Source organism: Dunckerocampus dactyliophorus, chromosome 9 (genome assembly GCF_027744805.1).
Source record: "Dunckerocampus dactyliophorus isolate RoL2022-P2 chromosome 9, RoL_Ddac_1.1, whole genome shotgun sequence".
Lineage (NCBI taxonomy): Eukaryota > Metazoa > Chordata > Actinopteri > Syngnathiformes > Syngnathidae > Dunckerocampus > Dunckerocampus dactyliophorus.
In genome coordinates, this window is record NC_072827.1 from 31537962 (window position 1) to 31560197 (window position 22236).

A 22236-nucleotide genomic window follows, 5' to 3' on the forward strand; every position below is an offset into this window, starting at 1 on the left:
GGCACAAGTTGCAGGGGGAGTGTTTTGAGTGTCACACTATACCGAAAGAGAGTCAGGTCTAGTTTTACAAGTAAGAATTGTACCTGCTGTAAAATTTTAAATAATGTTGAAGTGAGCAACAATGTTTTAACTTCGAATTTAATATAAATTGTGCTTCTGTTGCTCACTGTAAACTGGAGCATGTTTCCTCGGCTGCACTCCACGAGAGCCACAGCTGGTTAGCAAACGCCACAAAAGGCGGCTTCTCGGCGTTTTCTCAACTTTGTTCCCATTATTATGGCCTATCTTAGTAATAGAGTTTTCCCAAATACATATTTGAACCACAGTAAATATATGCGGAATTTTTGCTGTGATTTGATGCTTGTTTCCCCCCCATTTGAGGCGTGTCGACAAGAACCGGATGTGACGTCATGTGAAATCCAGCAATTGGAAAATAGGTCTTTTAATCACTTGTATTTTCCACTGTATCCGGCTAGTGGCAGTATGGCGCGCACCACAGAGAAAAACACACCGAAGAAGAGAATGATCAGTCTGCGGTTACTAAGACAACGAAAGAAGCGTGAGATTCAATATGGCGAATGCTCGACTACAACTGCAGTAGTTGTTGTTTACCATACACGGCGCTACCAGGCGGGTAAAGAGGTTCTTGTTCGCAGTTCAGTTGTTCCATAGGCACACCGTTTTTCAACCAAGATGGAGAATGAAGAGACAGCATTGGTAAGGTTTTTTTTACTCATTTATTTACAAGCCACGATTCAACTGTACAAATACAATAAATGTTGGCCGTGCTTAAACCGTGTTAAAAACTAATCCGTACAGATCATAAAAGGTTAACAAGATGCTCATGCCAATGCTGTTCTTTTTTAGGCTTTAATCAGATACTATTGCAATGAAAAGTACTTCAACCACGCTGTGGATGCTGCAGCAGCTGCGCTAACAAAATTCAGAGGCGACCCTGTTCTGCGTTTCCTTCATGCTTATGGCACTTTAATGCAAGGTAAGATGCACATCATATATCTGCTACGGCTGTCAAAAATACCGCGTTAACAGCGGCAACTCGTTTATTTCGTTAATAATTTGGTTAAAATGTTTACCGTTGTTGGCGCATGCGCAATCGTGTCAAGCCACGTCTCTTGTGAAGACAAGACCCAGCCTCAATAGCGCCCCCAACTTCCTTATTGTCACTATACCATCACGAGATGCATTCACGAACACACCGAAAATCACAGAAACATTTTTAGTGTGTGCGTATGTGTGGTCTAAAACAGAAAGACAAAGAAACACAGCTAGCGGATATTCTTATCTGTCACTAACGTAACTCTCATTGCGGAAGTACAATTCCAGAAACTACATCTACACTCAAAACACGTGATCTCAACTCAAGTTGCATGGTGTCATTGAATGCAACCCTTCATGGCTCATGATAAATAACCTTTTAGCTTGATTTAAACTTGCAGTTCATTATATATATATTTGTGTCCTGTCATTTGTCATTCTCTTCATAAAATACAGCAAAAATGGGCATCTTTCACAAATGGTGGCATCATTCTGAATCATGATTAATTAATTTATTTGACAGCCCTATTATCTGCTTTTGTGAGCTACTTTATACTTACATACTCATAAATGAACGGCAGATCATATTGGAGAAGCCACAGCAGAGCTGGACACAATAAAAGACACGCCAGACATGTCCCTCTGCACTCTGATGGCACTCGTCTATGCTGAGAAAAAGAAGACAAAACCAGGTAAGCCTCCAAAGTCTTTCTTCCTTGACGTAAACACGTGTCAGACAGAACCTTGGCGATGTTTGTGTCTTTGTATTCACAGACAAAGAAGTCATTCAAGAACTGGAAACTAAAATTAAAGAGGATCGCAAAAGCGCGTCTCCTCAGAGTCTGTATCACGCCGGGATGTTTCTCTGGTTGCTGGGCCGACATGACAAAGCACGGGAATACACAGAGCGAATGATCAAACTCTCCAATGGCTCCAAACAGGTGAGGCAGTAAGACGGGTGAGATTTTGTGTGAACGTGACGGGTATTTATTGTCCAGGGAGTCATCCTGAAAGCATGGATAGACGTGACATGCGGGAAAGAAGCATACGCCCGAAAGGCTGGAAAATACTTTGATGAAGGACTCAAAGATGGAGCAGATGTTTTTGCTGTAATGGGAAAGGTGAGATACTTCCATTTTTCGAGTTTGTTGTCTCAGCTACACCCAAAATCATTGCAATTTGTCCCGTTTTGTATGCATCCTCATGCTGTGGTTGTTGTCAACTATTTCCTGTCTCTTCCATCACAGGCACAATACTATGAATATCGGCAGAACTACTCAGGAGCATTGGACGTGGTCAACAAAGTGATTGCCAGTTTCCCCACCTTCTTGCCTGCTCTCATTAAGAAGATGAAGCTGTTTTTAAACCTCCAAGACTGGGAGCAAACCACGGAGACGGCTATCAGGTAAACCACGTGGCGGTTTTCACCATCATTCCATCGCAAGTCGCCGCGCACCGGTTCCCGATTTCAAGGTATACCACGGTATGAAAAAGTTGCGCTTTCAAAACCACTAAAACAGTGCGTCACGCCGTTTCAACCAGTGATGTCACAAGATCTCGCAAGATTAATATGTGACAAGAGTTCTCGTTTGAGAAAAAAACAACAACAAATAAATGAATTAATCATATATGAATCATCAATTAATAAACGAAAACAAACTTGCCCAAGTCATCGCAAAAGGAATGATGCTGTTTAATACAGTTCAAAAGCCAGCATTTCAAGAAATGCTGCAAATGTTCGACTGTACCAATTGTGTGTGAGAAAATATATGTCACAAACGAAAATCCCACAACTTTACAACTGTGAAAGATGACATATTAAGAGGAACTATTGCATTATTATCATGTATTATTATTACCTCCGCCAAGGAGGTTATGTTTTTGCCAGCGTTTATCTGTTCGTTCATTTGTGTTCAAAATAACTTGAAAAGTTCGAAATGAATTTGGATGACATGCTCAGGAATTGTCGAAAATAGGAAATGGCAGAACTGATTAAATTCTGGGGGTGATCTGGATCACCACATGGATCCAGGAATTTTTTTAAAGGATTCTTCAACATTGCAAGAGAGGGTCATTTTCAGCATTTGTGCATATAACTCCACAAAAACTGGTCAGAGCACTTGGAAAAAAAAATACAGGACAAGTTTCCAACAGGTTCTACACCCTTTCAAAGATTGATCCAGATAATGGAATCATTGCGGATACTATGATCCAGAATAGGTAAAAATAGGGAACCTTTGGAATTTTCATTATAGGAAGACAACAAATGAAGCTATAAACCTGCAGCAAACACCAACAATGTAAATCCGATTCATCCCTTTCAGACACTCATAAATGTGAACACAAAACACATTTAATAGACAAGAATGACAGTTTTACATGCACAAAACAACACAAACATAATTACAAATGAATGGATAACTGAACATTTAACATCACTTTTAGCTAGTTTTGCAGATGCTTTTTTAAACTGTATTTTTTAACTAATAGTGTGTGTGTGACTCTTGATTATTAAGCATAAAACCCATCTTGCCACTTCAGTTCTGCCTTATCAGCAGAAGTGGATAATGTATGATTATTCAAGATTACCGCTGACACGCTGCTTTCTCATTTCAGGGTTCTCCAAATGAATAAAAATGACTTGGATGCTCTACAGATGCTAACGCTGCATTGTTTATGTAAAAATGGAGATATAGCTGAGGTATGTGTACACAAAGTCTACCTCTTGTTAAATAGGAGTGCCCTTCTGGTCGCTCATGCTGTTTGTGTCCAACATGACAGTCGACAAAGCACCTTTCCAACATCACCAGCAGCCTGGACGCACGGGAGCCACACAATCCCGAGCTGGCGTACAGGACGTCTCTCGCATTTAGCAGAGTCGTAAGACACGTTCCTGTTGTCCTCTTTGGCCACAGTTGTGTCCGGTGTGGAATTTTAGCAACTCCGACGTGCTTTGTCATTCCTTCTAGTGCGCGCGGAACGAGAAAGTGCTGGAGCAGGTGTTCAGGATGGTGGAGAAAGCCTTCAGTGCGGCACCAGGGAACTCCGATATTGCCACAGAGTTGGGCTATCTTCTGGTCCTTCAGGGTAGAATCAAGGAGGCCATGAAGTGGTATAAGACTGCCATGACGCTGGACGAGACCAGCCTCTCTGCACTGACTGGTCAGTAACTTTGTAGGTAATTCTGCACTGTTGGATCATAAGGAAGTCAAAATATTAAGAAAAAAAAATATTCCAACGAGAAAAAAATTTAAATTTTCTGAGAATAAACTCATAGTATGATGAGGGAAAATAATGTCATTTTAGTAGCATAGAGTTGAAATATTAAAGAAAAAATATGATGGGTTTTTTTTTACAGTCATGATATTATGAGAAACAAAAATTAAGAGGTAATTTTTGGAAAATTAAGTTGGGGAAGAAGTTATAATATTATGGGAAAAAAAAACATAATTTCAAGAAAGAAATGTCAGAAATGGGGGAAAAACAGCTGTAATTGCACAATAAAGATAAACTATTAAGACAAAAAAATCGTTTTCTTCTCCCTTGACGGTCCTGATGGCTTCCAACGTTACTGGCATAACAAGGAGATCCCACCTGAGATGTTTTCCAGCATCATGATCCTTCAATGGAACAATGGAGCTTCAGGTTGCGCAGGGGCGTCAAACGGCAGAAGGCTATGTGGAGATGTTGCAGGGGGACATCCCTCATGACTGAAGGCCCTCGTCTGTGTGGTGATGACTGCTGTTTCAACAGGACAACGCTGCACTTCACAAAGAGGAATAAGCCCACTCTTTTGGACCGTCCTGCGTGTTCCCCTCATCTAAATCCAATGGAGAAAAATGGACATGAGTTCCAGACAGTGGATGCCCTCTGTGAAGCCATCTTCACCACCTGGAGCAACATTCCCACTAGCCTCCTGGAAACACTGGCATCAAGCCACGATGAACAAAAATGGTGCAACATTTTATTTCTATTTCAGGGTTAAACCTTTGATCAGCTGATCAACAGCCTATTTCACTCCAATGCTTCTTTGCAGTGAATTGCTTTTTTGTCTCATTCCCATTTCTTCTTTTTGCATTTTGAAGCTCAACTTAAAAGATCCAACAGTGCAAAATGTACATTCTTCACATTTTCAATTGGTGGTGTTAACATTTGGATGAGGAGTGTATGCATCTGATGATTTTGTTGTGCAGGTATCATTCGGTGCCAGTTGATAGAGGGCCGCCTTGAAGATGCGGACCAACAACTGGAATTCCTCACAGAAATTCAGCAGTCAATAGGAAAATCAGGGGTATCGCTATTTCAAGACTGTTAAAGCCTTTTTTACTTTCAAAAGCATTTTCTACAAATTGATTTGTTTTTTTAATCACATAAGGACCTCCTGTATCTGCGTGCGCTGGTGGCGGTGAAGAAGCACCGGCCCCAAGAAGAGGTAACCAAGCTGCTGGATGACGCCGTGGAAACCCACTTCTCTACTCTGCAGGGTCTACCTCTGAGTGTGGAGTACTTTCAGAAGCTCAACCCTGACTTCCTGCTGGAGATCGTCAAGGAGTATCTAGCCCTGTGCCCTGCTAAGGTACAACCTAGGGTTGACGTGTCCACCTTGGAGGGGGCTTGTTGTCCAAATCACCTTGACTGTTTTTGTTTCAGCCTGCGGCTCAGGGCCAGTCTCCTCCTCCGCAGCTCAGACGCTGTGCCGCCTTGTTGGATACCGTGGTCAAGATTGTACCGGGTCTCCTTCAAGGGGTCTTCCTCCAGGCCAAAGTCAGATACCAGTCTGGTGAGGATGGCGCTCAAGCGCTGGTGTCAAAGTCAAAGCCCGGGGGCCAAATTTGTTTCATGTGGACCGCAAAAGCTTGAAAATTGCACATAAGGAGACACTTAAAAAAAAAAGTGTATTATTTAGTTGTATTTTATCTTTATTAATAATGATTTGTTATTTTATGAATCTAAACTGTTACATATATGCCTACATTTTGATATTATTAATTTTTATTTTATTAAATTCAATTATTAAATTATTTTGGTAACACTTTACAATAAGGTACACAAAATTACAGTAGTTAATGAGGAAGGAACCTACCGTACCTAACTCTAACCACTACTCATTAGTTCCTCATGAGTTCTTTATTAGTTCCTCAGTAACTACTGTACTCATTAGTTCCTCATCAGTTCTTCATTAGTTCCTCAGCAACTACTGTATTTTTGTGTACCTTATTGTAAAGTGTGACCATTGTTTAAAAAGACACAATCTTTCATGTATTTTCTCCAGTTTCTGCTTGGCACCTTGACTTGTAATTTCAATGTAAGTAAGTGAGTAAATAATGAAATGTGTAATCCTATCAGGAGGTGATTATATATTTATATGCTTTACCAGTTCCAGGCGGCCCTCTGGGGGCATCCATAAATGCAACGTGGCCCGCAGTGAACGCCGGTTTGACGCCCCTGCACGAAATGTTTGGTCTGATTTTGAACTGGCGTATGTTTGTGTTCATTCAGGCGATGTTGATGCTGCTCAGAGCAGTCTGCATCACTGTCTGGAACAATGCCCTTCTCACACTGACGCCCATCTGCTCATGGCACAGATCCACTTGTTGCGTGGGAACTCCTCTTTGTGTTTCCAGTCACTGGAAGTCTGCCTCAGCCACAACTTTCAGGTAAGATCATCAACATCATCCTCATATTTGGTGTTGAACAATATGATGCTACTGTTAGCATATTAGCATTGCTAGCATGATGATATTAGCATAGTAGCATTTTTTGCGATTTTCATGAATATGAACTTAAGCACACTTACCACCATCATGCTAGGTGTTATTAGCATGCATAATTAACAAAACATAATTATACGAACATTTTTAGAATTTTCAGAAGTAGGCACTTATACAAACACATGCTGACGTTAGCATGTTGCCATTCTTTAAGTCATTCAAACCCTTCCATGGTATGTTTTAATGGTCAAGACATCTAAATAGTTAAATAAAACAAATGTAGGACAAACATGTATGGTGTAAATCACAATATGGGGGTAACTATGCCGCTCGACGGAGGTCTGTGCTCTCCGAGTGCTTTTGTAGTTCTCTTCTGTTTTGTTTGGAGAACCCACTTTTTTAAGTTTAGAGCGGCTTCACCACATTCTATTTCAGATTCGAGAACATCCATTGTACCTCCTGATCAAAGCTCAGGCAAAGAAGAAAACGGGAGAGCTGACGGAGGCTATCCAGACTTTACAAATGGCAATGAGTCTTCCTGGCGTCTGCAGGGCCGGATCAGCAAAGTCCAAAAGCAGGACGATGGAGCTGAGTCCTGCAGACTGTGTCTCCATCTTCTTGGAGTTAGCTGAGGCCCTGTGGCTTAATGGAGAGCAGGTAGGTATAAATCATACGCAGCGTGTAGAATATATCATGTGGGGACTCGCATACTAAATCAACGTTCCAGCATGAAGCAGCCAAGGTCATGCAGGACGCCATCAACGAGTTCTCTGGGACTCCCGAAGAGCTTCGCGTCACGATTGCCAACGCGGACCTGGCCTTGCTTCGAGGCGACACTGAGCTGGCACTGAGCATGCTCAGAAACATCACACCCGAGCAGCCGTACTACATCCAAGCCACGGAGAAGATGGCAGACATTTACCTGAACCACAAAAAGGATAAGCATCTGTATGTAAGCTGTTACAGGTGAGCAGTCGCTGTGGTGGTCCTCGTTTTGCAGCGTTTAGTGGTAATGACGTACTGCCGTAATTTATTAACTCATTCAAGCCATTTTTCAAAAGACAGCCCCTTCAGTAGCCTTGGCTGATCTTTCAAGGCACACAGAATATTGTGTTCTATGGCTATATAAACATGGAACCTACTAAAAGAAACATTAGACTCCCGTCTTTCATCAGAAAAAAAGGCTTGTTTCTAGCTACAGTCAAACCTGTCTTAGCGGCCACCTGTATAGAACGGCCACCTGCCTATAGCAGCCACTGAAAATTTGCGTGTTATAGACCCTGTGTATCACCTGTCACCTGTCCAACGCGGCCAGCAGCCACCCATTTTGTATCCCTTGCTCAACATCTGACCGCATATAGCGGCCAAATTACCGACTCAAGTAGAAGCTTCATGCACGAAAAACTTTCGTTTTTTAAGCAATGAAGCCGTCGTGTGTAGACTTTTAATTACTGAGTCGTAGCTCAGTCACAATCATTCACAAGATCCACACAAACTGTCAGTTGTTCCACATTAAAAAAGCCGTCTTCTTTGGAGCTTGTTGCAGACAGTGACACCGTTTATTTCCTGGTGTGAGACAATGTGCACTGGTCAATACTGTAATGCCGCTTGTTGTGGGGAAGGAGAGACTCACGTCACGATGCACTTTAATGGCTTTATTAACAGCGGTTTATTAACCTAGTAGTTCTTTACAACTTTTATCCGCAGTCCCACAGTGCCCTTTACTGGTCAACATGTAACAGTATAATTACTGTATATGTACACTAAGTCCCCAACTAACGAACACAATTGGTTCCAGACGACCGTTCTTATGTCAAATCGTTCTTAAGTCGAACCAAAATTAATATTAGCAATGATATAGGTACTACATGTACAGGTATACATATACAGTATATGTGTATGTATGTAAATATTAGTTTGGATGCAGTAGTAATATTAAATGAGGATAATTAATGAAAGAAACAATAATAAAAATGATATAATAATACGTAATGATAAATGTTATTTACCTTTGAAGAGGAGTGGTTGAGCATACGTCGGTGTAGTGGAGGAGGAGACGGAGATATTGAAGAAAGGACAAATCTTCGTCGTCGTTAGACTCCTCTTTGTAATGATAATGGATGCCATTGGTACAGAAGTCTTCACATGTTCCATAATGCGAACCTTGCCTTTGTAAATTGTTCCTATGGTTGAGCGATTCACTTCATAAGCACACTCTAAATTAGCCATTTTCTCGCCACCGTCCAACTTCCTGGTGATGGCCACCTTCGTTTCCATAGAAATTGCTTGACGTTTCCTGCCACTACTACTAGCACTTGCACTTGATTTATCAGCCATGAACGGATAACAAACGTCTCTGTAAAGTATCAAATGGGATACAAACGGCGTGCTCCGAGATGTTATCAGCGACAAGTGCAGACGAAATGAGAAAGATCGCGCGAGAGGGATGCTGCTACCCACCATTCACAGTGGCGGAATGGCACGCAATACAAAAATAGCACTTTTGTACTTCGAAAAAATTTAAATGACAAAATATGGCAATTTTCAAAAAAAAAATCATGAAAAAAATAGACGAGTCGGCTTGTGTTTGTATCGGCGAGTGTTCGCACGTCGAGTGTTCGTTACTAGGGGACCTAGTGTATCTGCAAACACAACAAGCTTCTAACCACAGACATGTTAATATGTGCGCGCACAAATTCAAAATGGCCACCAACCTGTCTATAACGGCCACCTGCCTATAGCGGCCACTTTGGCCTTTTCCCTTTGGTGGCCGCTTTAGACAGGTTTGACTGTATTTCCGTTCTTTAGTAATCAGCAGTAGAACATAGGTCAGTTTCTTGAAAATATCAGTTCCTGACTAAAAAAGGGAGAAAACCAGCTTTTTCTGAAAAGATACATTTCAAGCATAACCTTCACTTAGACACAAATATTTTTTGCTTTTGTGACAACTGAAATATCTAAACAACTACATCAACATCAACAACACAAAAAGGCTTGTTTTACATCAAAATAACAATTTATTATTTATTATTTATTTAAACAATCCAAATATAACACCATCAACTATTTACAATTTTCACATTGGGAACTGAACTAGGTTTGTGCATGTGTGCACACGTGTGCATGTGCATGTGCTGAAATGTCCCTACAATGTGTAACCTTCTGCACACTACACTCCTTCACGCTCTCTCACTTCCCCCTTCCTGTCATGTGCGATCCTCCCTGCACACGATCCCTGCCGAGCTCTTATCAAATGCACTTCCACCACCTTGTGGATGTTTTTATGGCTTAAAATTGCTCTGAAATCTTAATGCATTAGTGCAGAGTTACATCATCAAAAAACGTAAAAAACGTATGAATACGTTGTTGGGATTGAAAGAGTTAATACTAGTTATAATCAGTTCACACTAGTTAATAAACCAGTTAATACTAGTTAACATTACGGGTGCACCATAATCATTGGGCCGATATGAGGGATTTATGGCATCATACTGATAAATCCGATAACATTAAAAATAGCTCAGATGACTGATTAATTTAAAAAAAATACTCCAATCAGTCGAGATTACCGGGTGAGCAAATGAAGCAAATGAAGGGGGGGGGAGGAGGAGCCATGGAGCACCCAAAACACCTTCTCAGCCACCTGAAACCCCTGAAAAGTGCAAATGGTTTGCAAGAGACCTCCGTGGCGTCACATCGGCTGCTCGGAGCGTGTGCCCAAATACAGTGCACCTTGCTGGGTGACTCCTCCCACTTTATACATCCTATACCACACTAAAGTACAGTCAAACTTGTCTATAGCGGCCACTAGAGGGAGTCTGCAAAAGTGGCCGCTGTAAACAGGTGGCCTCTATAGACAGGTTGGCGTCCAGTTTGAACGTTGATCAGTAGAGGAAAAAAAAGGGGGGGGGGGGGAATAATAATGTTGACCAGTAGAGGACACTGTAGGACTGCAGATAAAAGTTGTACAGCACTACTAGGCTTGTTATTATCCACGACCCACAGAACAAAGCTGTGCTAGTAATGTCTTATACTTGTTTTTAATATTTTACTTTTTATACGGCAGAGTTGTCATTACAGCTTTAGTTCATCAGGAAGTGACGGGAGGTGACGGTGGGCGTCCCAAGCAGGAGAGCTAGGCTCAGTGCTAGCTGTGAGTTTGGAGAGAGTGTGTTTATGTTGGCGTGGATGTAAAGTCCTGCAGTGTTCTCCGCTGTTAATAAAGCCATTAAAGTGCATTGGCGACGTGAGTCTCTCCTTCCCCACAACAAGCGGCATTACAGTATTGACCAGTGCACACCAGGAAATAAACGGTGTCATTTCTTACAGGCATTGGCTGGACAGCTATGGAGTGGGGCTTGTTTAACCTTTGCCTTGTGGGCAAGCAGGAAGGAGAGACGATGCTGAGAGATGTGTGTGTGTTCTGAGCTGCTGTCTGGTGGCCGCGTTCAATAAATAAAGTTGGCAGAAGCAACAGGAGAAGTTTCCTTCTTTGCTTCGGAGCTGAATAACACTGACAAGTTAACAGACTAGTAGTGAACGGAAAAGAAGACGGCTTTGTTTGTGTCGAATACAGAAGATGAGGACTTTGATGGATTTGTGGATGAGGATTGATGAAAAATAACGTGTGTACATTCTAAAATACTTCAATTTAGTACAACCCAACTCAGTTTTGCTCCCGCTGCCGCATGCATGCTAGCGTTTTTTTTTTTTTTTATTGTAGCGTCGCTGGGAGCACGTCCTGTTCCCAGCCTACTTTGCGGTAATGTTTTGGTGCAAATGCTCTTAAAGTTACATGTTTGACCAGGAAATAGCAAGCTCAAAAGAAGACTGCTTTTTTATGTGGAACAACTGACAGTTTGTGTGGATCTTGTGAATGATTGTGACTGAGCTAGGACTCAGTAATTAAAGTCTACACACGACGGCTTCATTGATTGAAAAACAAAACTTTTTCTTGCATGAAGCTTCTACTTGAGTTGGTAATTTGGCCGCTATATGCAGTCAGATATTGACCAAGGGAGACAAAATGGGTGGCCGCTGGCCGCGTTGGACAGGTGACTGCTATACACAGGGTCTATAACATGTGCATTTGCTGCGGGGGATTTTTTCAGTGGCCGCTATAGGCAGGTGGCCGTTCTATAAAGGTGGCCGCTAAGACAGGTTTGACTGTAGTTGGAAAAAAAAGAAGATACCATGCATCTTTAGTTAATACAGTAAAATGATTACTACGGTCCGAAAAGAAAAAGAGAAGTAGAGGACTGAGAAAGAACATCACTTTTGTTCTATTTTGTTTACTTTTTAAACTCTAACCTTTTATGTTGTCTCCCAAGCGTGAGGCAGATTCTCCTGGGTGCAGTGCCCCAAAGAAAAGGACAGTGAAAAGTAAAATCAAGGTTGGTTGCAAGCCAGCCATCATAAAGGACAAACATGCAGAACACGTGAAAGTATCAGCTCCTATGAAGTGGACTGATGATTAAGCAGTGTAGTGGTCTCGTCTCGTCTTGACACGTCGTCCTCCCAATAATCCAGTCGGTCTCTCCCTCCCTTGCAACGCCCCTTCCAGTGTGTGCAAGACAACCATTCTTTCTGGAGATGCACAATAGAACTCGTCTGTAGAGCCAGGAGCACCTGCATATCTCTGTAGTCAGTATTTAATAGTAACATATTTCATACAATATATTTGACTTTTTCTGCAGGGAAATTGTGGACAAGCTACCGAGTCCTCACACATTAGTCTTACTGGGGGACGCTTACATGCACATTCTCGAGGTAGGTGGCAGTGTTTTTTTTTTTAATACTCTGGTCATATCCTGTTGCGGAGGTTCATGTGACGTCACATCCGGTTCTTGTCAGTCGCGCTTCAAAAGAGATTGGGGCAATCAAGCGTCAAATCAGAGCAAAAATGCCGCATATATTTGCCGTTCTTGCATGTGGGAATCGTTCAAATATGTATATGGGAAAACAATAGGAATAAGATAGTCCATCATAACGGGGGAAAAAAGTCGAGGAGACACTTTTGCTAACCAGCTGTGGCTCTCACGGAGGGTTTGTAAGTGAGGCTTGCTAGCTAGCTTCTATCAGCCCGGAAATAGTGTGTAAAATCCAGCTATAAAATTATGGAGCTCAAACGGTGAAGGGAAACGATGAAGGACATATACAAGAATGTATTCATGCACACTGATTGGGTGAAAGACGGCAAACTGACATGTTACAAACCTTATTTTCATGATGGCTGATGCTGCTCACCTAACCGGGTCTAGGTCACGTGGTTGAACCCCTGCAACGTGTGTTCCCATTGCGACCTACTGTCCTCTTTTGGTATTGCAGCAACCACACGGTATGTTTAAGTCATAGTTGGGAATTTTTGACTTGAAGTTGTATGACATCCCCAACAGCAATGGACTATATAAAATTCCCAACTATCCCTTTGATACAACCCACAGAACAGATTTTCATTTACTTTAGGTTCAGTTAGCGATTGTTACTCGAGCATTTGTAACCCCCACCAGTATGAACACTTACAGACCCTTTCCAAAAAACTAGAATATCATGGAAAAGTTGTTTAATTTCCATAATTCCATTCAAAAAGTTAAACTTTCATAGATTATAGATTCAGGGCCCACAATTTAAACGATTTCAAGTGTTTATTTGTTTATTTTTACGTAATTTGGGCTTCCAGCTCATAAAACCCACGAAAACAGGAATTCAAAAAATTAGAATACTGTGAAGAAATCACCATTTACTTCTCAGTTTTTGCAGGAAAAAAAAAGAAAGAAATTAGGATCACATCAAATCAATCAAAATATGGTACTTTCAAAACGATATGTCAATCTTCAATACTTGGTTGGGAATCCCTTTGCCTCGATCACTGCCTCGATGCCACGTGGCATTGAAGCAATCAGCCTGTGGCATTGCCTGGGAGTTATGGAAGCCCAGATTTCCTTGATGCTTGCTGTCAGTTCTTCTTTGTTGTTGGGTCTGGTGCCCCTCATTTTCCTCTTGAGAATACCCCATAGATTCTCAATGGGGTTTAGGTCCGCTGAGTTGGCTGGCCAGTCAAGCACTGTGATGGCATGGGCATCAAACCAGGTTTTGGTGCTTCTGGCGGTATGGGCAGGGGCCAGGTCCTGCTGGAAGATGAAATCTGCATCTCCATACAGATCCTCAGCAGAAGGAATCATGAAGTCCTCTAAAACATTCTGGTAGACTGTTGCGGTGACCTTGGATTTAAGAAAGCAGAGTTTACCAACACCTGCACCGGACATTGCACCCCAAATCATGACGGACTGTGGATATTTCACACTGGACCTCAGGCAGCTTGGGTTCTGTTCCTCACCCGTCTTCCTCCAAACCCTTGGACCTTGATTCCCAAATGAAAGGCACACTTTACTTTCATGGGAAAAGAGGACCTTGGACCACTGGCCAACAGTCCAGTCCTTCTTCTCCTTGGCCCAGTGGAGACGCTTCCTACATTGGCTCAGGTTCAGAAGTGGCTTGACCCGAGGAACCCGACAGTTGTAGCCCATCTCCCGGATGCGTCTGAATGTGGTGGTTTTTGAAGCTGTGACTCCCGCCTCATTCCACTCTTTCTGGATCTCTGCCAGATTCTTGAATCTTCCCTGTTTGATAATCCGCTGAAGCCCACGGTCATCTCTTTTGCTGGTGCATCTTCTCCTGCCACATTTTGCTTTTCCTCTAGACTTTCCATTGATATGCTTGGACACAGCACTCTGTGAACAACCAGCCTCCTTAGCTATGAACTTTTGTGGCTTACCCATCCTATGGAGGGTATCAATGATGGTCTTCTGGCCAGTTGTCATGTCTGCAGTCTTCCCCATATTGAACCGAAATTAGACAATTGAACCAAACTGAAGCAATGTAATGACACCTGGGGAAGCCTGTGCAGGTGATATGACTTTAGTAGATGATTAGTGTGTGACACTCAGTTTAAAACATTCATGCCCTGCAAAATTTGGGCTGATTTCTTCACAGTATTCTAATTTTTGGAATTCCTGTTTTCGTGGGTTTAATGAGCTGGAAGCCCAAATTATGTAAAAATAAACAAATAAACACTTGAAATCGTTTAAATTGTGGGCCCTGAATCTATAATCTATGAAAGTTTAACTTTTTGAATGGAATTATGGAAATTAAACAACTTTCCCATGACATTCTAATTTTTTGGAAAGGGTCTGTACATTGCATAGCATTTGGTAGATAATGTAATGACTGTGACGTACTCTTATTGTACGATGTACAATGACAATGTACATGTACATGTACAATGTACATGACAATAAAACTCTCTTGAATCTTGATGTGTGAATGAAGCCGGAGAAAGCCATTGAGGTCTACGAGCACGCCCTGGAGAAAACGCCCAAAGATGGCGCTCTGGCCAGCAAGTTTGGGAAAGCTCTGGTCAAGACTCATTACTACGCCAAGGTTTGTATCAGCGTTTGCACGTATGTTCCCGCCAGTGTTGACACAAAGCTCCTGTTCCCCAGGCAATACATTACTATGAAGCCGCCCTGAAGACCGAGCAGCAGAACTTCCTGCGCTACGACCTGGCGGAGCTGCTGATGAAGATGAAGCAGTACGAGCGCTGTGAGAAAGTTCTGCATGATGCTCTCTCCCATGAGCCAGGTAAACAACATCATACTCCTCCTATACAGCCAACGCAGTCACAGCATCTCTGCTACGGCAAATAAAATACAACAGGTGTCCACGTCCACAGAGCCATTTACGGCCCGTGGCTGTTTTTTTTTTATTGGCCCTTGGCACATTAGTAATTTACGAGAATAAAGTCATATTAAACTAGAAAAGCACACGGAGAGCGCAGATATTATTTTTAAATTATTGTTTATCTGAGCTATTTTTAATGTTATGGGGTTTATCGTGCACCCACAGTTTTAATGTCATTTTTATGGTGGAAGTGAACGAAGTGGCTGGCCTCTCGGAGGATTGCCGGTATCTGCTGCTGCTGGCAAAGGTCCAGAATAAGGTTGATAAAACAGAAGAAGCCTTGCTGTCCCTGCAAAGGGTGAGTAGTTTGACTTCTTTGGTGTTTATTTTCTATCTACATATTGTGCCATTGTCTCTGGAAAAGAAAAGTACACTTTGGATTGATACAAATCAGCATGAAATATGTATCTTTTAGTGTTTTGTGGGTTAATTGTTGTCTATTGGTGTGGCGTTGCCAGGCGCGAGACGTCCAGGCCAAGGTGCTGAAGCGAGTGGAATCGGAGGCGCCTGACGCCGTCCCCGCGCAGAAGCAGCTCGCCGCCAAGATCTGCGCTGAGATCGCGCAACACTACACCAGTCAGAGGGGCTACGAGAGAGCCATCAAGTTCTACAAAGAAGCGCTTGTGTATTGTGAGAGCGATCACAAGGTCCGTACTGCGGAATGAAAACCTCCTATGTCCTCCCCGCAGCTGTGCTTGACCAGCCTGAGCATCTTTTACACTCTCATCCCTACCTTGAGTCACTTTACATACGGAAGAGGATATGATTTCTTCATAGGTGATGCTGGACTTGGCGCAGATGTTCCTCACCCTAGACGAGGTGGATGCGTGCCAGGAGCAATGCAGCGTCATCTTGAAGAAGGACCAGTTTAATGAGGATGCAACTCTGGTGTGTATCTTTGGCCTCATGTCTGCTCCTCGTCTTCTTAGCAGAACTTCTTTTCAACATGTGTTTGTGTTTAGATGATGGCTGACCTTATGTTCAGGAGGCAAGACTATGAGCAGGCGGTCTTCCGCTATCAGCAACTGTTGGAGCGCAAGCCAGGTGCACAAATCACGTTTCCCCCACTAATACGCTCTTTTATTTGTGCAGTAATGTCTTATGCCACCACTAGCTGCCTTGTTTTAATGGCATTTATACACAGCACCCACTAAAGCAGAACATAGTACAACTGATCACGGCCCCGACGGCCTATGGTTGTTGTTATATTGGCCCGCAGCACTTTCTAAATATACAGTGAAACAAGAAAACTTCAAAAAACAGCAAAAATAGAAAAAATAGCAGTCATTTTAGAATACAATACCTTTATTGTCATTATACAAAGCTTCTCCTGTTTCAGTACAAACATTAATAAAAAGCGCAAAACACACTACACTATCAACTATGTATTGCACAGAACTACAGTTTCCCTCCATTCATTGCACGGATGAGGAATAGTGAGCTAGTTTTGGCAGCAGCAGTAACAGTGAACGGAATATCAGTGTTTTACATGTGAGACTTCAGGATGGTGACAGCTCTCAGAAAGAAACTTTCTCAGCCTGTTTGTCCTTACTTTAGTGCATCAGTAGCGCCTTCCAGATGGCAGCAGCTCAAACAGATGAAAACCGTGATGAAGTGTCCTTGATGATGCTCTGAGGTCTGCTGAGACCCCGGGAGGAGTAAACGTCTGTCGGGGGGGCAGACGGCAGCCACCGATCCTCTGAGAATTAGGAGAATAAAGACCAAATATTAAGACAATTAACTCATAATATCAAGAGAAAAGAGTAAAGTTGCAATTTTTAGAAAATTAGGTTGGGGAAAAAGTTATATTGTGGTAATAAGGTGAGACTAAAGTCATAATATTACAAGCAAAGAATGGACAAGAAGAAAGTTGAAATATTTGTTAAAATAATGAAAATCACAATTATAAGCTACAGTGGTGTGAAACAGTGTTTGCCCCCTTCCTGATTTATTTTTTTTTAATGTTTAATTCAGATCATCAAACAAATGTAAATATTAGTCAATGACAACACAACTGATCACTTGATGCACTTTTTAAATGAAACTTTGTATTATTAAGGGAGAAAAAAACATCCAAAGCTACATGTCCCTGTGTGAAAACGTGATTGCCCCCCAAACCTAATAACTGGTTGGGCCCCCCTTAGCAGCAACACCAGCAATCAAACGTTTGGGATAACTTGCAATGAGTCTCTTTCAGCGCTGGGGAGGAATTTAGCAGTATTGTTGTCATTCAGACACATTGGAGGCTTTTCCTTTTGAAGGTCATGCCACAGCATCTCAATAGGATTCAGGTCAGGACTTGGACTAGACCACTCCAAAGTCTTCAGCCATTCAGAGGTGGACTTGCTGGTGTGTTTTTTCTTTTTGGGACGCACACCTTCCAAAAAGTTTCCCAAAGGTCTTGAGGAACATCAAGATGTTTCTGGCAAAATTGAGACGAGCCTTAATGTTGTTTTTGTTCAGCAGTGGTTTTGGTCTTGGAACTCTGCCATGCAGGCCGTTTTTGCCCAGCGTCTTTCTTATGGTGGAGTCATGAACACTGACCTGAACTGAGACAAGCGAGGCCTGCACTTCTTTGGATGTTGTTGTGGAGTCTTTTGTGACCTCTCAGATGAGTCGTCGCTGCGCTCTTGTTGGTTGGCCGGCTACTCATGGGAAGGTTCACCAGTGTTCCATCTTTTGGCCATTTGTGGATAATGGCTCTCACTGTGGTTGGCTGGAGTCCCAAAGCTCTAGATATGGCTTTGGAACCTTTTCCACTTGAACTCAGGTGTGATAAACAACAGTTGTGTGATAAACAAGTTCTCCTGTGACAGTGGGACACCACTTTTTCACGCAGGTGTTCAGTTGTGTTGTCATTGACTAATTTAAATTTGTTTGATGATCTGAAACATTTAAATGGGACAAACATGCAAAAAAAAAGAAATCAGGAGGGGGGCTAACACTTTTTCACACCACTGTATATATTTTCTCTGTGATTGGCTGGCGAGCAGTCCAGGGTGTACCCTGCCTCATGCCTGAAGTCAGCTGGGATAGGCTCCCGCATACCCTGGCAAGCCTAGTGAGGACAAGTGACATAGAAGAATTAATATCTATTAATATGTTTGTTCATGTATATGAATTGTAACTAATATCTGTTGAAATATTTGAAAAAAAAAAAAGATTATCTGATGTCTTATTATATGTTTTATCTTTTTAACCTTTTTGTTTATTTGAATTGAAGACAACTACCCAACTCTATCCCGCCTTATTGACCTGCTGAGGAGGGCAGGGAAGTTGGAAGACGTGCCCAGATGTTTTGATAGGGCAGAAAAACATTCTTCCAGGGCCAAGTTTGACCCCGGCTTCAACTACTGTAAAGGACTTTATCTTTGGTAAGTTTGCCGTGTGACTATACAGTATGCAGTATATATTGTATATCTTTAAATGTGTGGTTGATGCTCAGGTACACAGGGGAACCTAATGCAGCTCTGCGGCACTTCAACCAGGCACGTAGAGACAATGACTGGGGTCAAAATGCCATCTACAACATGATAGAAATCTACCTCAACCCTGACAACGACACCATGGGAGGAGAAGTGTTTGAGAATTTGGATGGTGAAATCGGGTGAGTCAAAAGAAGCATGGAAAAAAAAAAAGATGAGGCCGGGGCACGAGAAGTGTTTCAACCCATCTGCCCGTCCGGCCAGGAACTCCACGGAGAAGCAGGAGACGGAGCAGGTTGCCTTGAGAACGGCCGAGAGGCTGGTGAAGGAGATCAAGCCGCAGACGCCAGGAGGACACGTCCAGCTGCGTATCCTGGAGAACTACTGTTTACTGGCCACCAAGCAGAAGGCCAACATCGAGAAAGCCCTCTCGGTGTTCACAGAGATTGCAACCAATGAGGTGAGAGAAGCTGGCTGTGGCCCAGCAAGGGGCACGCTATTCGCGCACACGCTCCAAGCAGCCGGTGTGCCGCCACGGAGGTCTCTGGCAAACACTTTTCAGGCATTTCTCGTGGCTGATAAGGTTTTTTGTGTGCTCCATGGGTTTTTTTTTCCCCTCATCGTAGAGCATTTGGTACGACTAGCACGCAAAATGTTTCTGAAACAGAGAATGTTTAAAAGTGAGCACGGGGTGGTTAACGTCGCAGGCAGAAGAAAAAAGGAGCGATTGATTTGCTCACTCGAACAGTGCGGGTAATCGCTCATTAGAGCGTTTTAATGATTTATTGGTATGATGTCATAATTCTGTTTTATCGGCCGGATAATTATCGTGCACCCCTGAGATATCCAGCACTTGCATGCATGACCTGACTTACCTGGGCAGATCCACGTGAATGTAGTAGAGCTTATGGACTCTACTTCATGTCGCTCTACGGAGTGAAGTGAAAGCAGTGCGAGGCAGAAGGGGGCGGGGTCGGTCTTGATCCTGTTTGAACCAGGATGTTTGGCTTTCATCCAGAAAGACCACGTACCAGCACTGCTGGCCATGGCAACGGCCTACATGATGCTCAAACAAACTCCCCGAGCGAGGAACCAACTCAAACGCATCGCAAAGATGACTTGGAACATTGTTGACGCTGACGAGTTTGAGAAGAGCTGGCTGCTCCTGGCGGATATTTACATCCATTCCGGGAAGTACGACCTGGCCGACGACCTCCTAAAGAGATGCCTCAATCATAACAAGGTTGCTATTGTTGCTCAGATACCACCCATCTTCATTATTACTGAATAAAAAGCTTCTCTCTGCAGTCGTGCTGTAAAGCCTACGAGTATCGGGGCTTCATCATGGAAAAGGAGCAGGCCTTCCGGGACGCGGCATTCAACTACGACCTGGCCTGGAAATATGGAAACCAGTCCAACCCGTCTATTGGTATGCCAGCCCGCATCACACCCCCAGTCTACAAAAGTGGAATAAAATGTTTGCATGGATGATAATCTTACACGTGCTTTTCAGGGTACAAGCTGGCGTTCAACTTCCTGAAAGCAAAACGGCATTTTGACGCCATTGATGTGTGCCACAAGGTAAAATACACTCCTGATCCAGATGTTAAGACCAGTTGAAAATGTGAAGAATGTACATTTTGCACTGTTGGATCTTTTAAGCAGAGCTTCAAAATGTAAAAAGAAGAAATGGGAAGTGAGACAAAAAAGCAATTTATTGCCAAGAAACATTCAAGTGAAATAGGCTGATAAGATCACACCTAAAAAAAACAAAACAACTAAAAACAATTTTTGTAAATCCATCCCCAAATGTTCTCCATTGGATTTCGATGAGGGGAACTCGCAGGATGGTCCAAAAGAGTGAGCTTATTCCTCTTTGTGAAGTGCAGCGTTGTCCTGTTGAAACAGCAGTCATCACCACACAGACGAGGGCCTTCAGTCAGGTGCGCTGCGAAAAAAGACCTCGCTTATGCAGCTCAACAATCCCGCCGCCTTCAAAGAGAGAAAGCTTTTTTGCCTTTGCCATCAAAAGATGATGACAGTGTGAATAACCGACACTAAATCACATTCAATCCTCATCTTGACCAACATTTTGCCTTTTAAAGGCTGTGCTCTTCAACTTATTTCACTTGAATGCTTCTTGTTTGTCTCCCTCCCATTTCCTCTTTTTGCATTTTGAAGCTCTACTTAGAACCTCCTTAAGATTCAACACTGCAAATTCTTGCCATTCATCGATGTTTGCCACAAGGTGAACTATGTCAGTATGTTTGCACCTGAAAAGACTTCCACATAATCCCAATGGATGAATGTATGTCTTCAATCTGCAGGTGCTTTCTGCTCATCCAAATTATCCAAAAATGAGGAAGGACATCTTGGACAAAGCTCGCGCTGCCTTGAGGCCGTGACATGTCTCCTTCAGCTGAGGCACAGGTGTCACACTCGAGGCCGCCACATCGCAATGCCTGGAAATAATGCACGTCAAAAATGTGTTGTCAATTTTTACACAACAAATATACATAAGTTTACAAAAAAAGGTGTCCTGGCATGTATTGGGAGATTTTGTTGTCGTTGTGGTTTGGGTGGAATACCCCTCCGTCCACACAAACCAACCCACTGTATCTTAATGACTGTTGTTTGGTACCATGAGTGAAGGCTTGGATCTCACACCATCCCCTCTGCCTAAAACTGTCCTATCTAGCCAGAATTGGCAACTACACCACTGGTGCCCTGTGCTCTTCCCTGATGAGAGCAAGTTCAACCTGAGCACATGCGACAGACGTGAAAGGGTCTGGAGATGCCGTGGAGAACGTTATGCTGCCTGCAACATCATTCAGCATGACCGCTTTGGTGGTGGGTCAGTGATAGTCTGGGGAGGCATATCCCTGGAAGGACGCACAGACCTCTACAGGTTAGATAACGGCACCCTGACTGCTATTAGGTATCGGGATAAAATCCTTGGACCCATTGTCAGAACCTACGCTGCTGCAGTGGAACCTGGGTTCCTCCTGGTCCACGACAATGCCCGACCTCATGTGGCTAGTGTATGCGGGTAGTTCCTGGTGGATGAAGGAATTGATACCATTGACTGGCCCCCACGTTCACCTGACCTAAACCCAATAGAACACCTCTGGGACATTATGTTTAGGTCCATCCGGCGCCGCCAGGTTGCTCCTCAGACTGTCCAGGAGCTCATTGATTCCCTGGTCCAGATCTGGGAGGAGATCCCCCAGGACACCATCCGTAGTCTCATTAGGAGCATGCCCCCACGTTGTCAGGCATGCGTACAAGCACGTGGGGGCCACACA

General features: G+C 43.1%; 1 protein-coding gene across 2 annotated transcripts; it reads left to right on the top strand.

Annotated features, from left to right (window-relative positions):
• Window positions 1–302: 302 nt before the first annotated feature.
• On the top strand, window positions 303–21878 carry ttc21b (tetratricopeptide repeat domain 21B). Of its 2 annotated transcripts, XM_054787735.1 has the most exons (29): window positions 315–717; window positions 868–997; window positions 1638–1748; window positions 1831–1997; window positions 2055–2177; window positions 2304–2461; window positions 3673–3757; window positions 3838–3936; window positions 4026–4218; window positions 5250–5347; window positions 5432–5632; window positions 5707–5836; window positions 6556–6713; window positions 7203–7424; window positions 7495–7733; window positions 12464–12536; window positions 15096–15206; window positions 15269–15407; window positions 15698–15804; window positions 15965–16153; window positions 16284–16394; window positions 16469–16550; window positions 18730–18880; window positions 18952–19113; window positions 19196–19391; window positions 19950–20174; window positions 20240–20360; window positions 20445–20512; window positions 21259–21878. In XM_054787735.1, the coding sequence occupies exons 1-29, from the start codon at window positions 694–696 to the stop codon at window positions 21334–21336; spliced, it is 3951 nt and encodes a 1316-aa protein (XP_054643710.1). In that variant the 5' UTR covers window positions 315–693; the 3' UTR covers window positions 21337–21878. The 2 variants fall into 2 exon arrangements, with proteins under 2 accessions (XP_054643711.1, XP_054643710.1); XM_054787736.1 differs by lacking the exons at window positions 20240–20360; window positions 20445–20512; window positions 21259–21878 and having other exon boundaries at window positions 303–717; window positions 19954–20150.
• Window positions 21879–22236: the final 358 nt, after the last annotated feature.

Coding starts and splice junctions, on each gene's coding strand:
- ttc21b (XM_054787735.1), top strand. CDS start 694: ATGGAGAATGAAGAGACAGCATTG. Junction 12,537..15,095: donor CTTACATGCACATTCTCGAG/GTAGGTGGCAGT, acceptor GTGTGAATGAAG/CCGGAGAAAGCCATTGAGGT. Junction 15,207..15,268: donor AGACTCATTACTACGCCAAG/GTTTGTATCAGC, acceptor CCTGTTCCCCAG/GCAATACATTACTATGAAGC.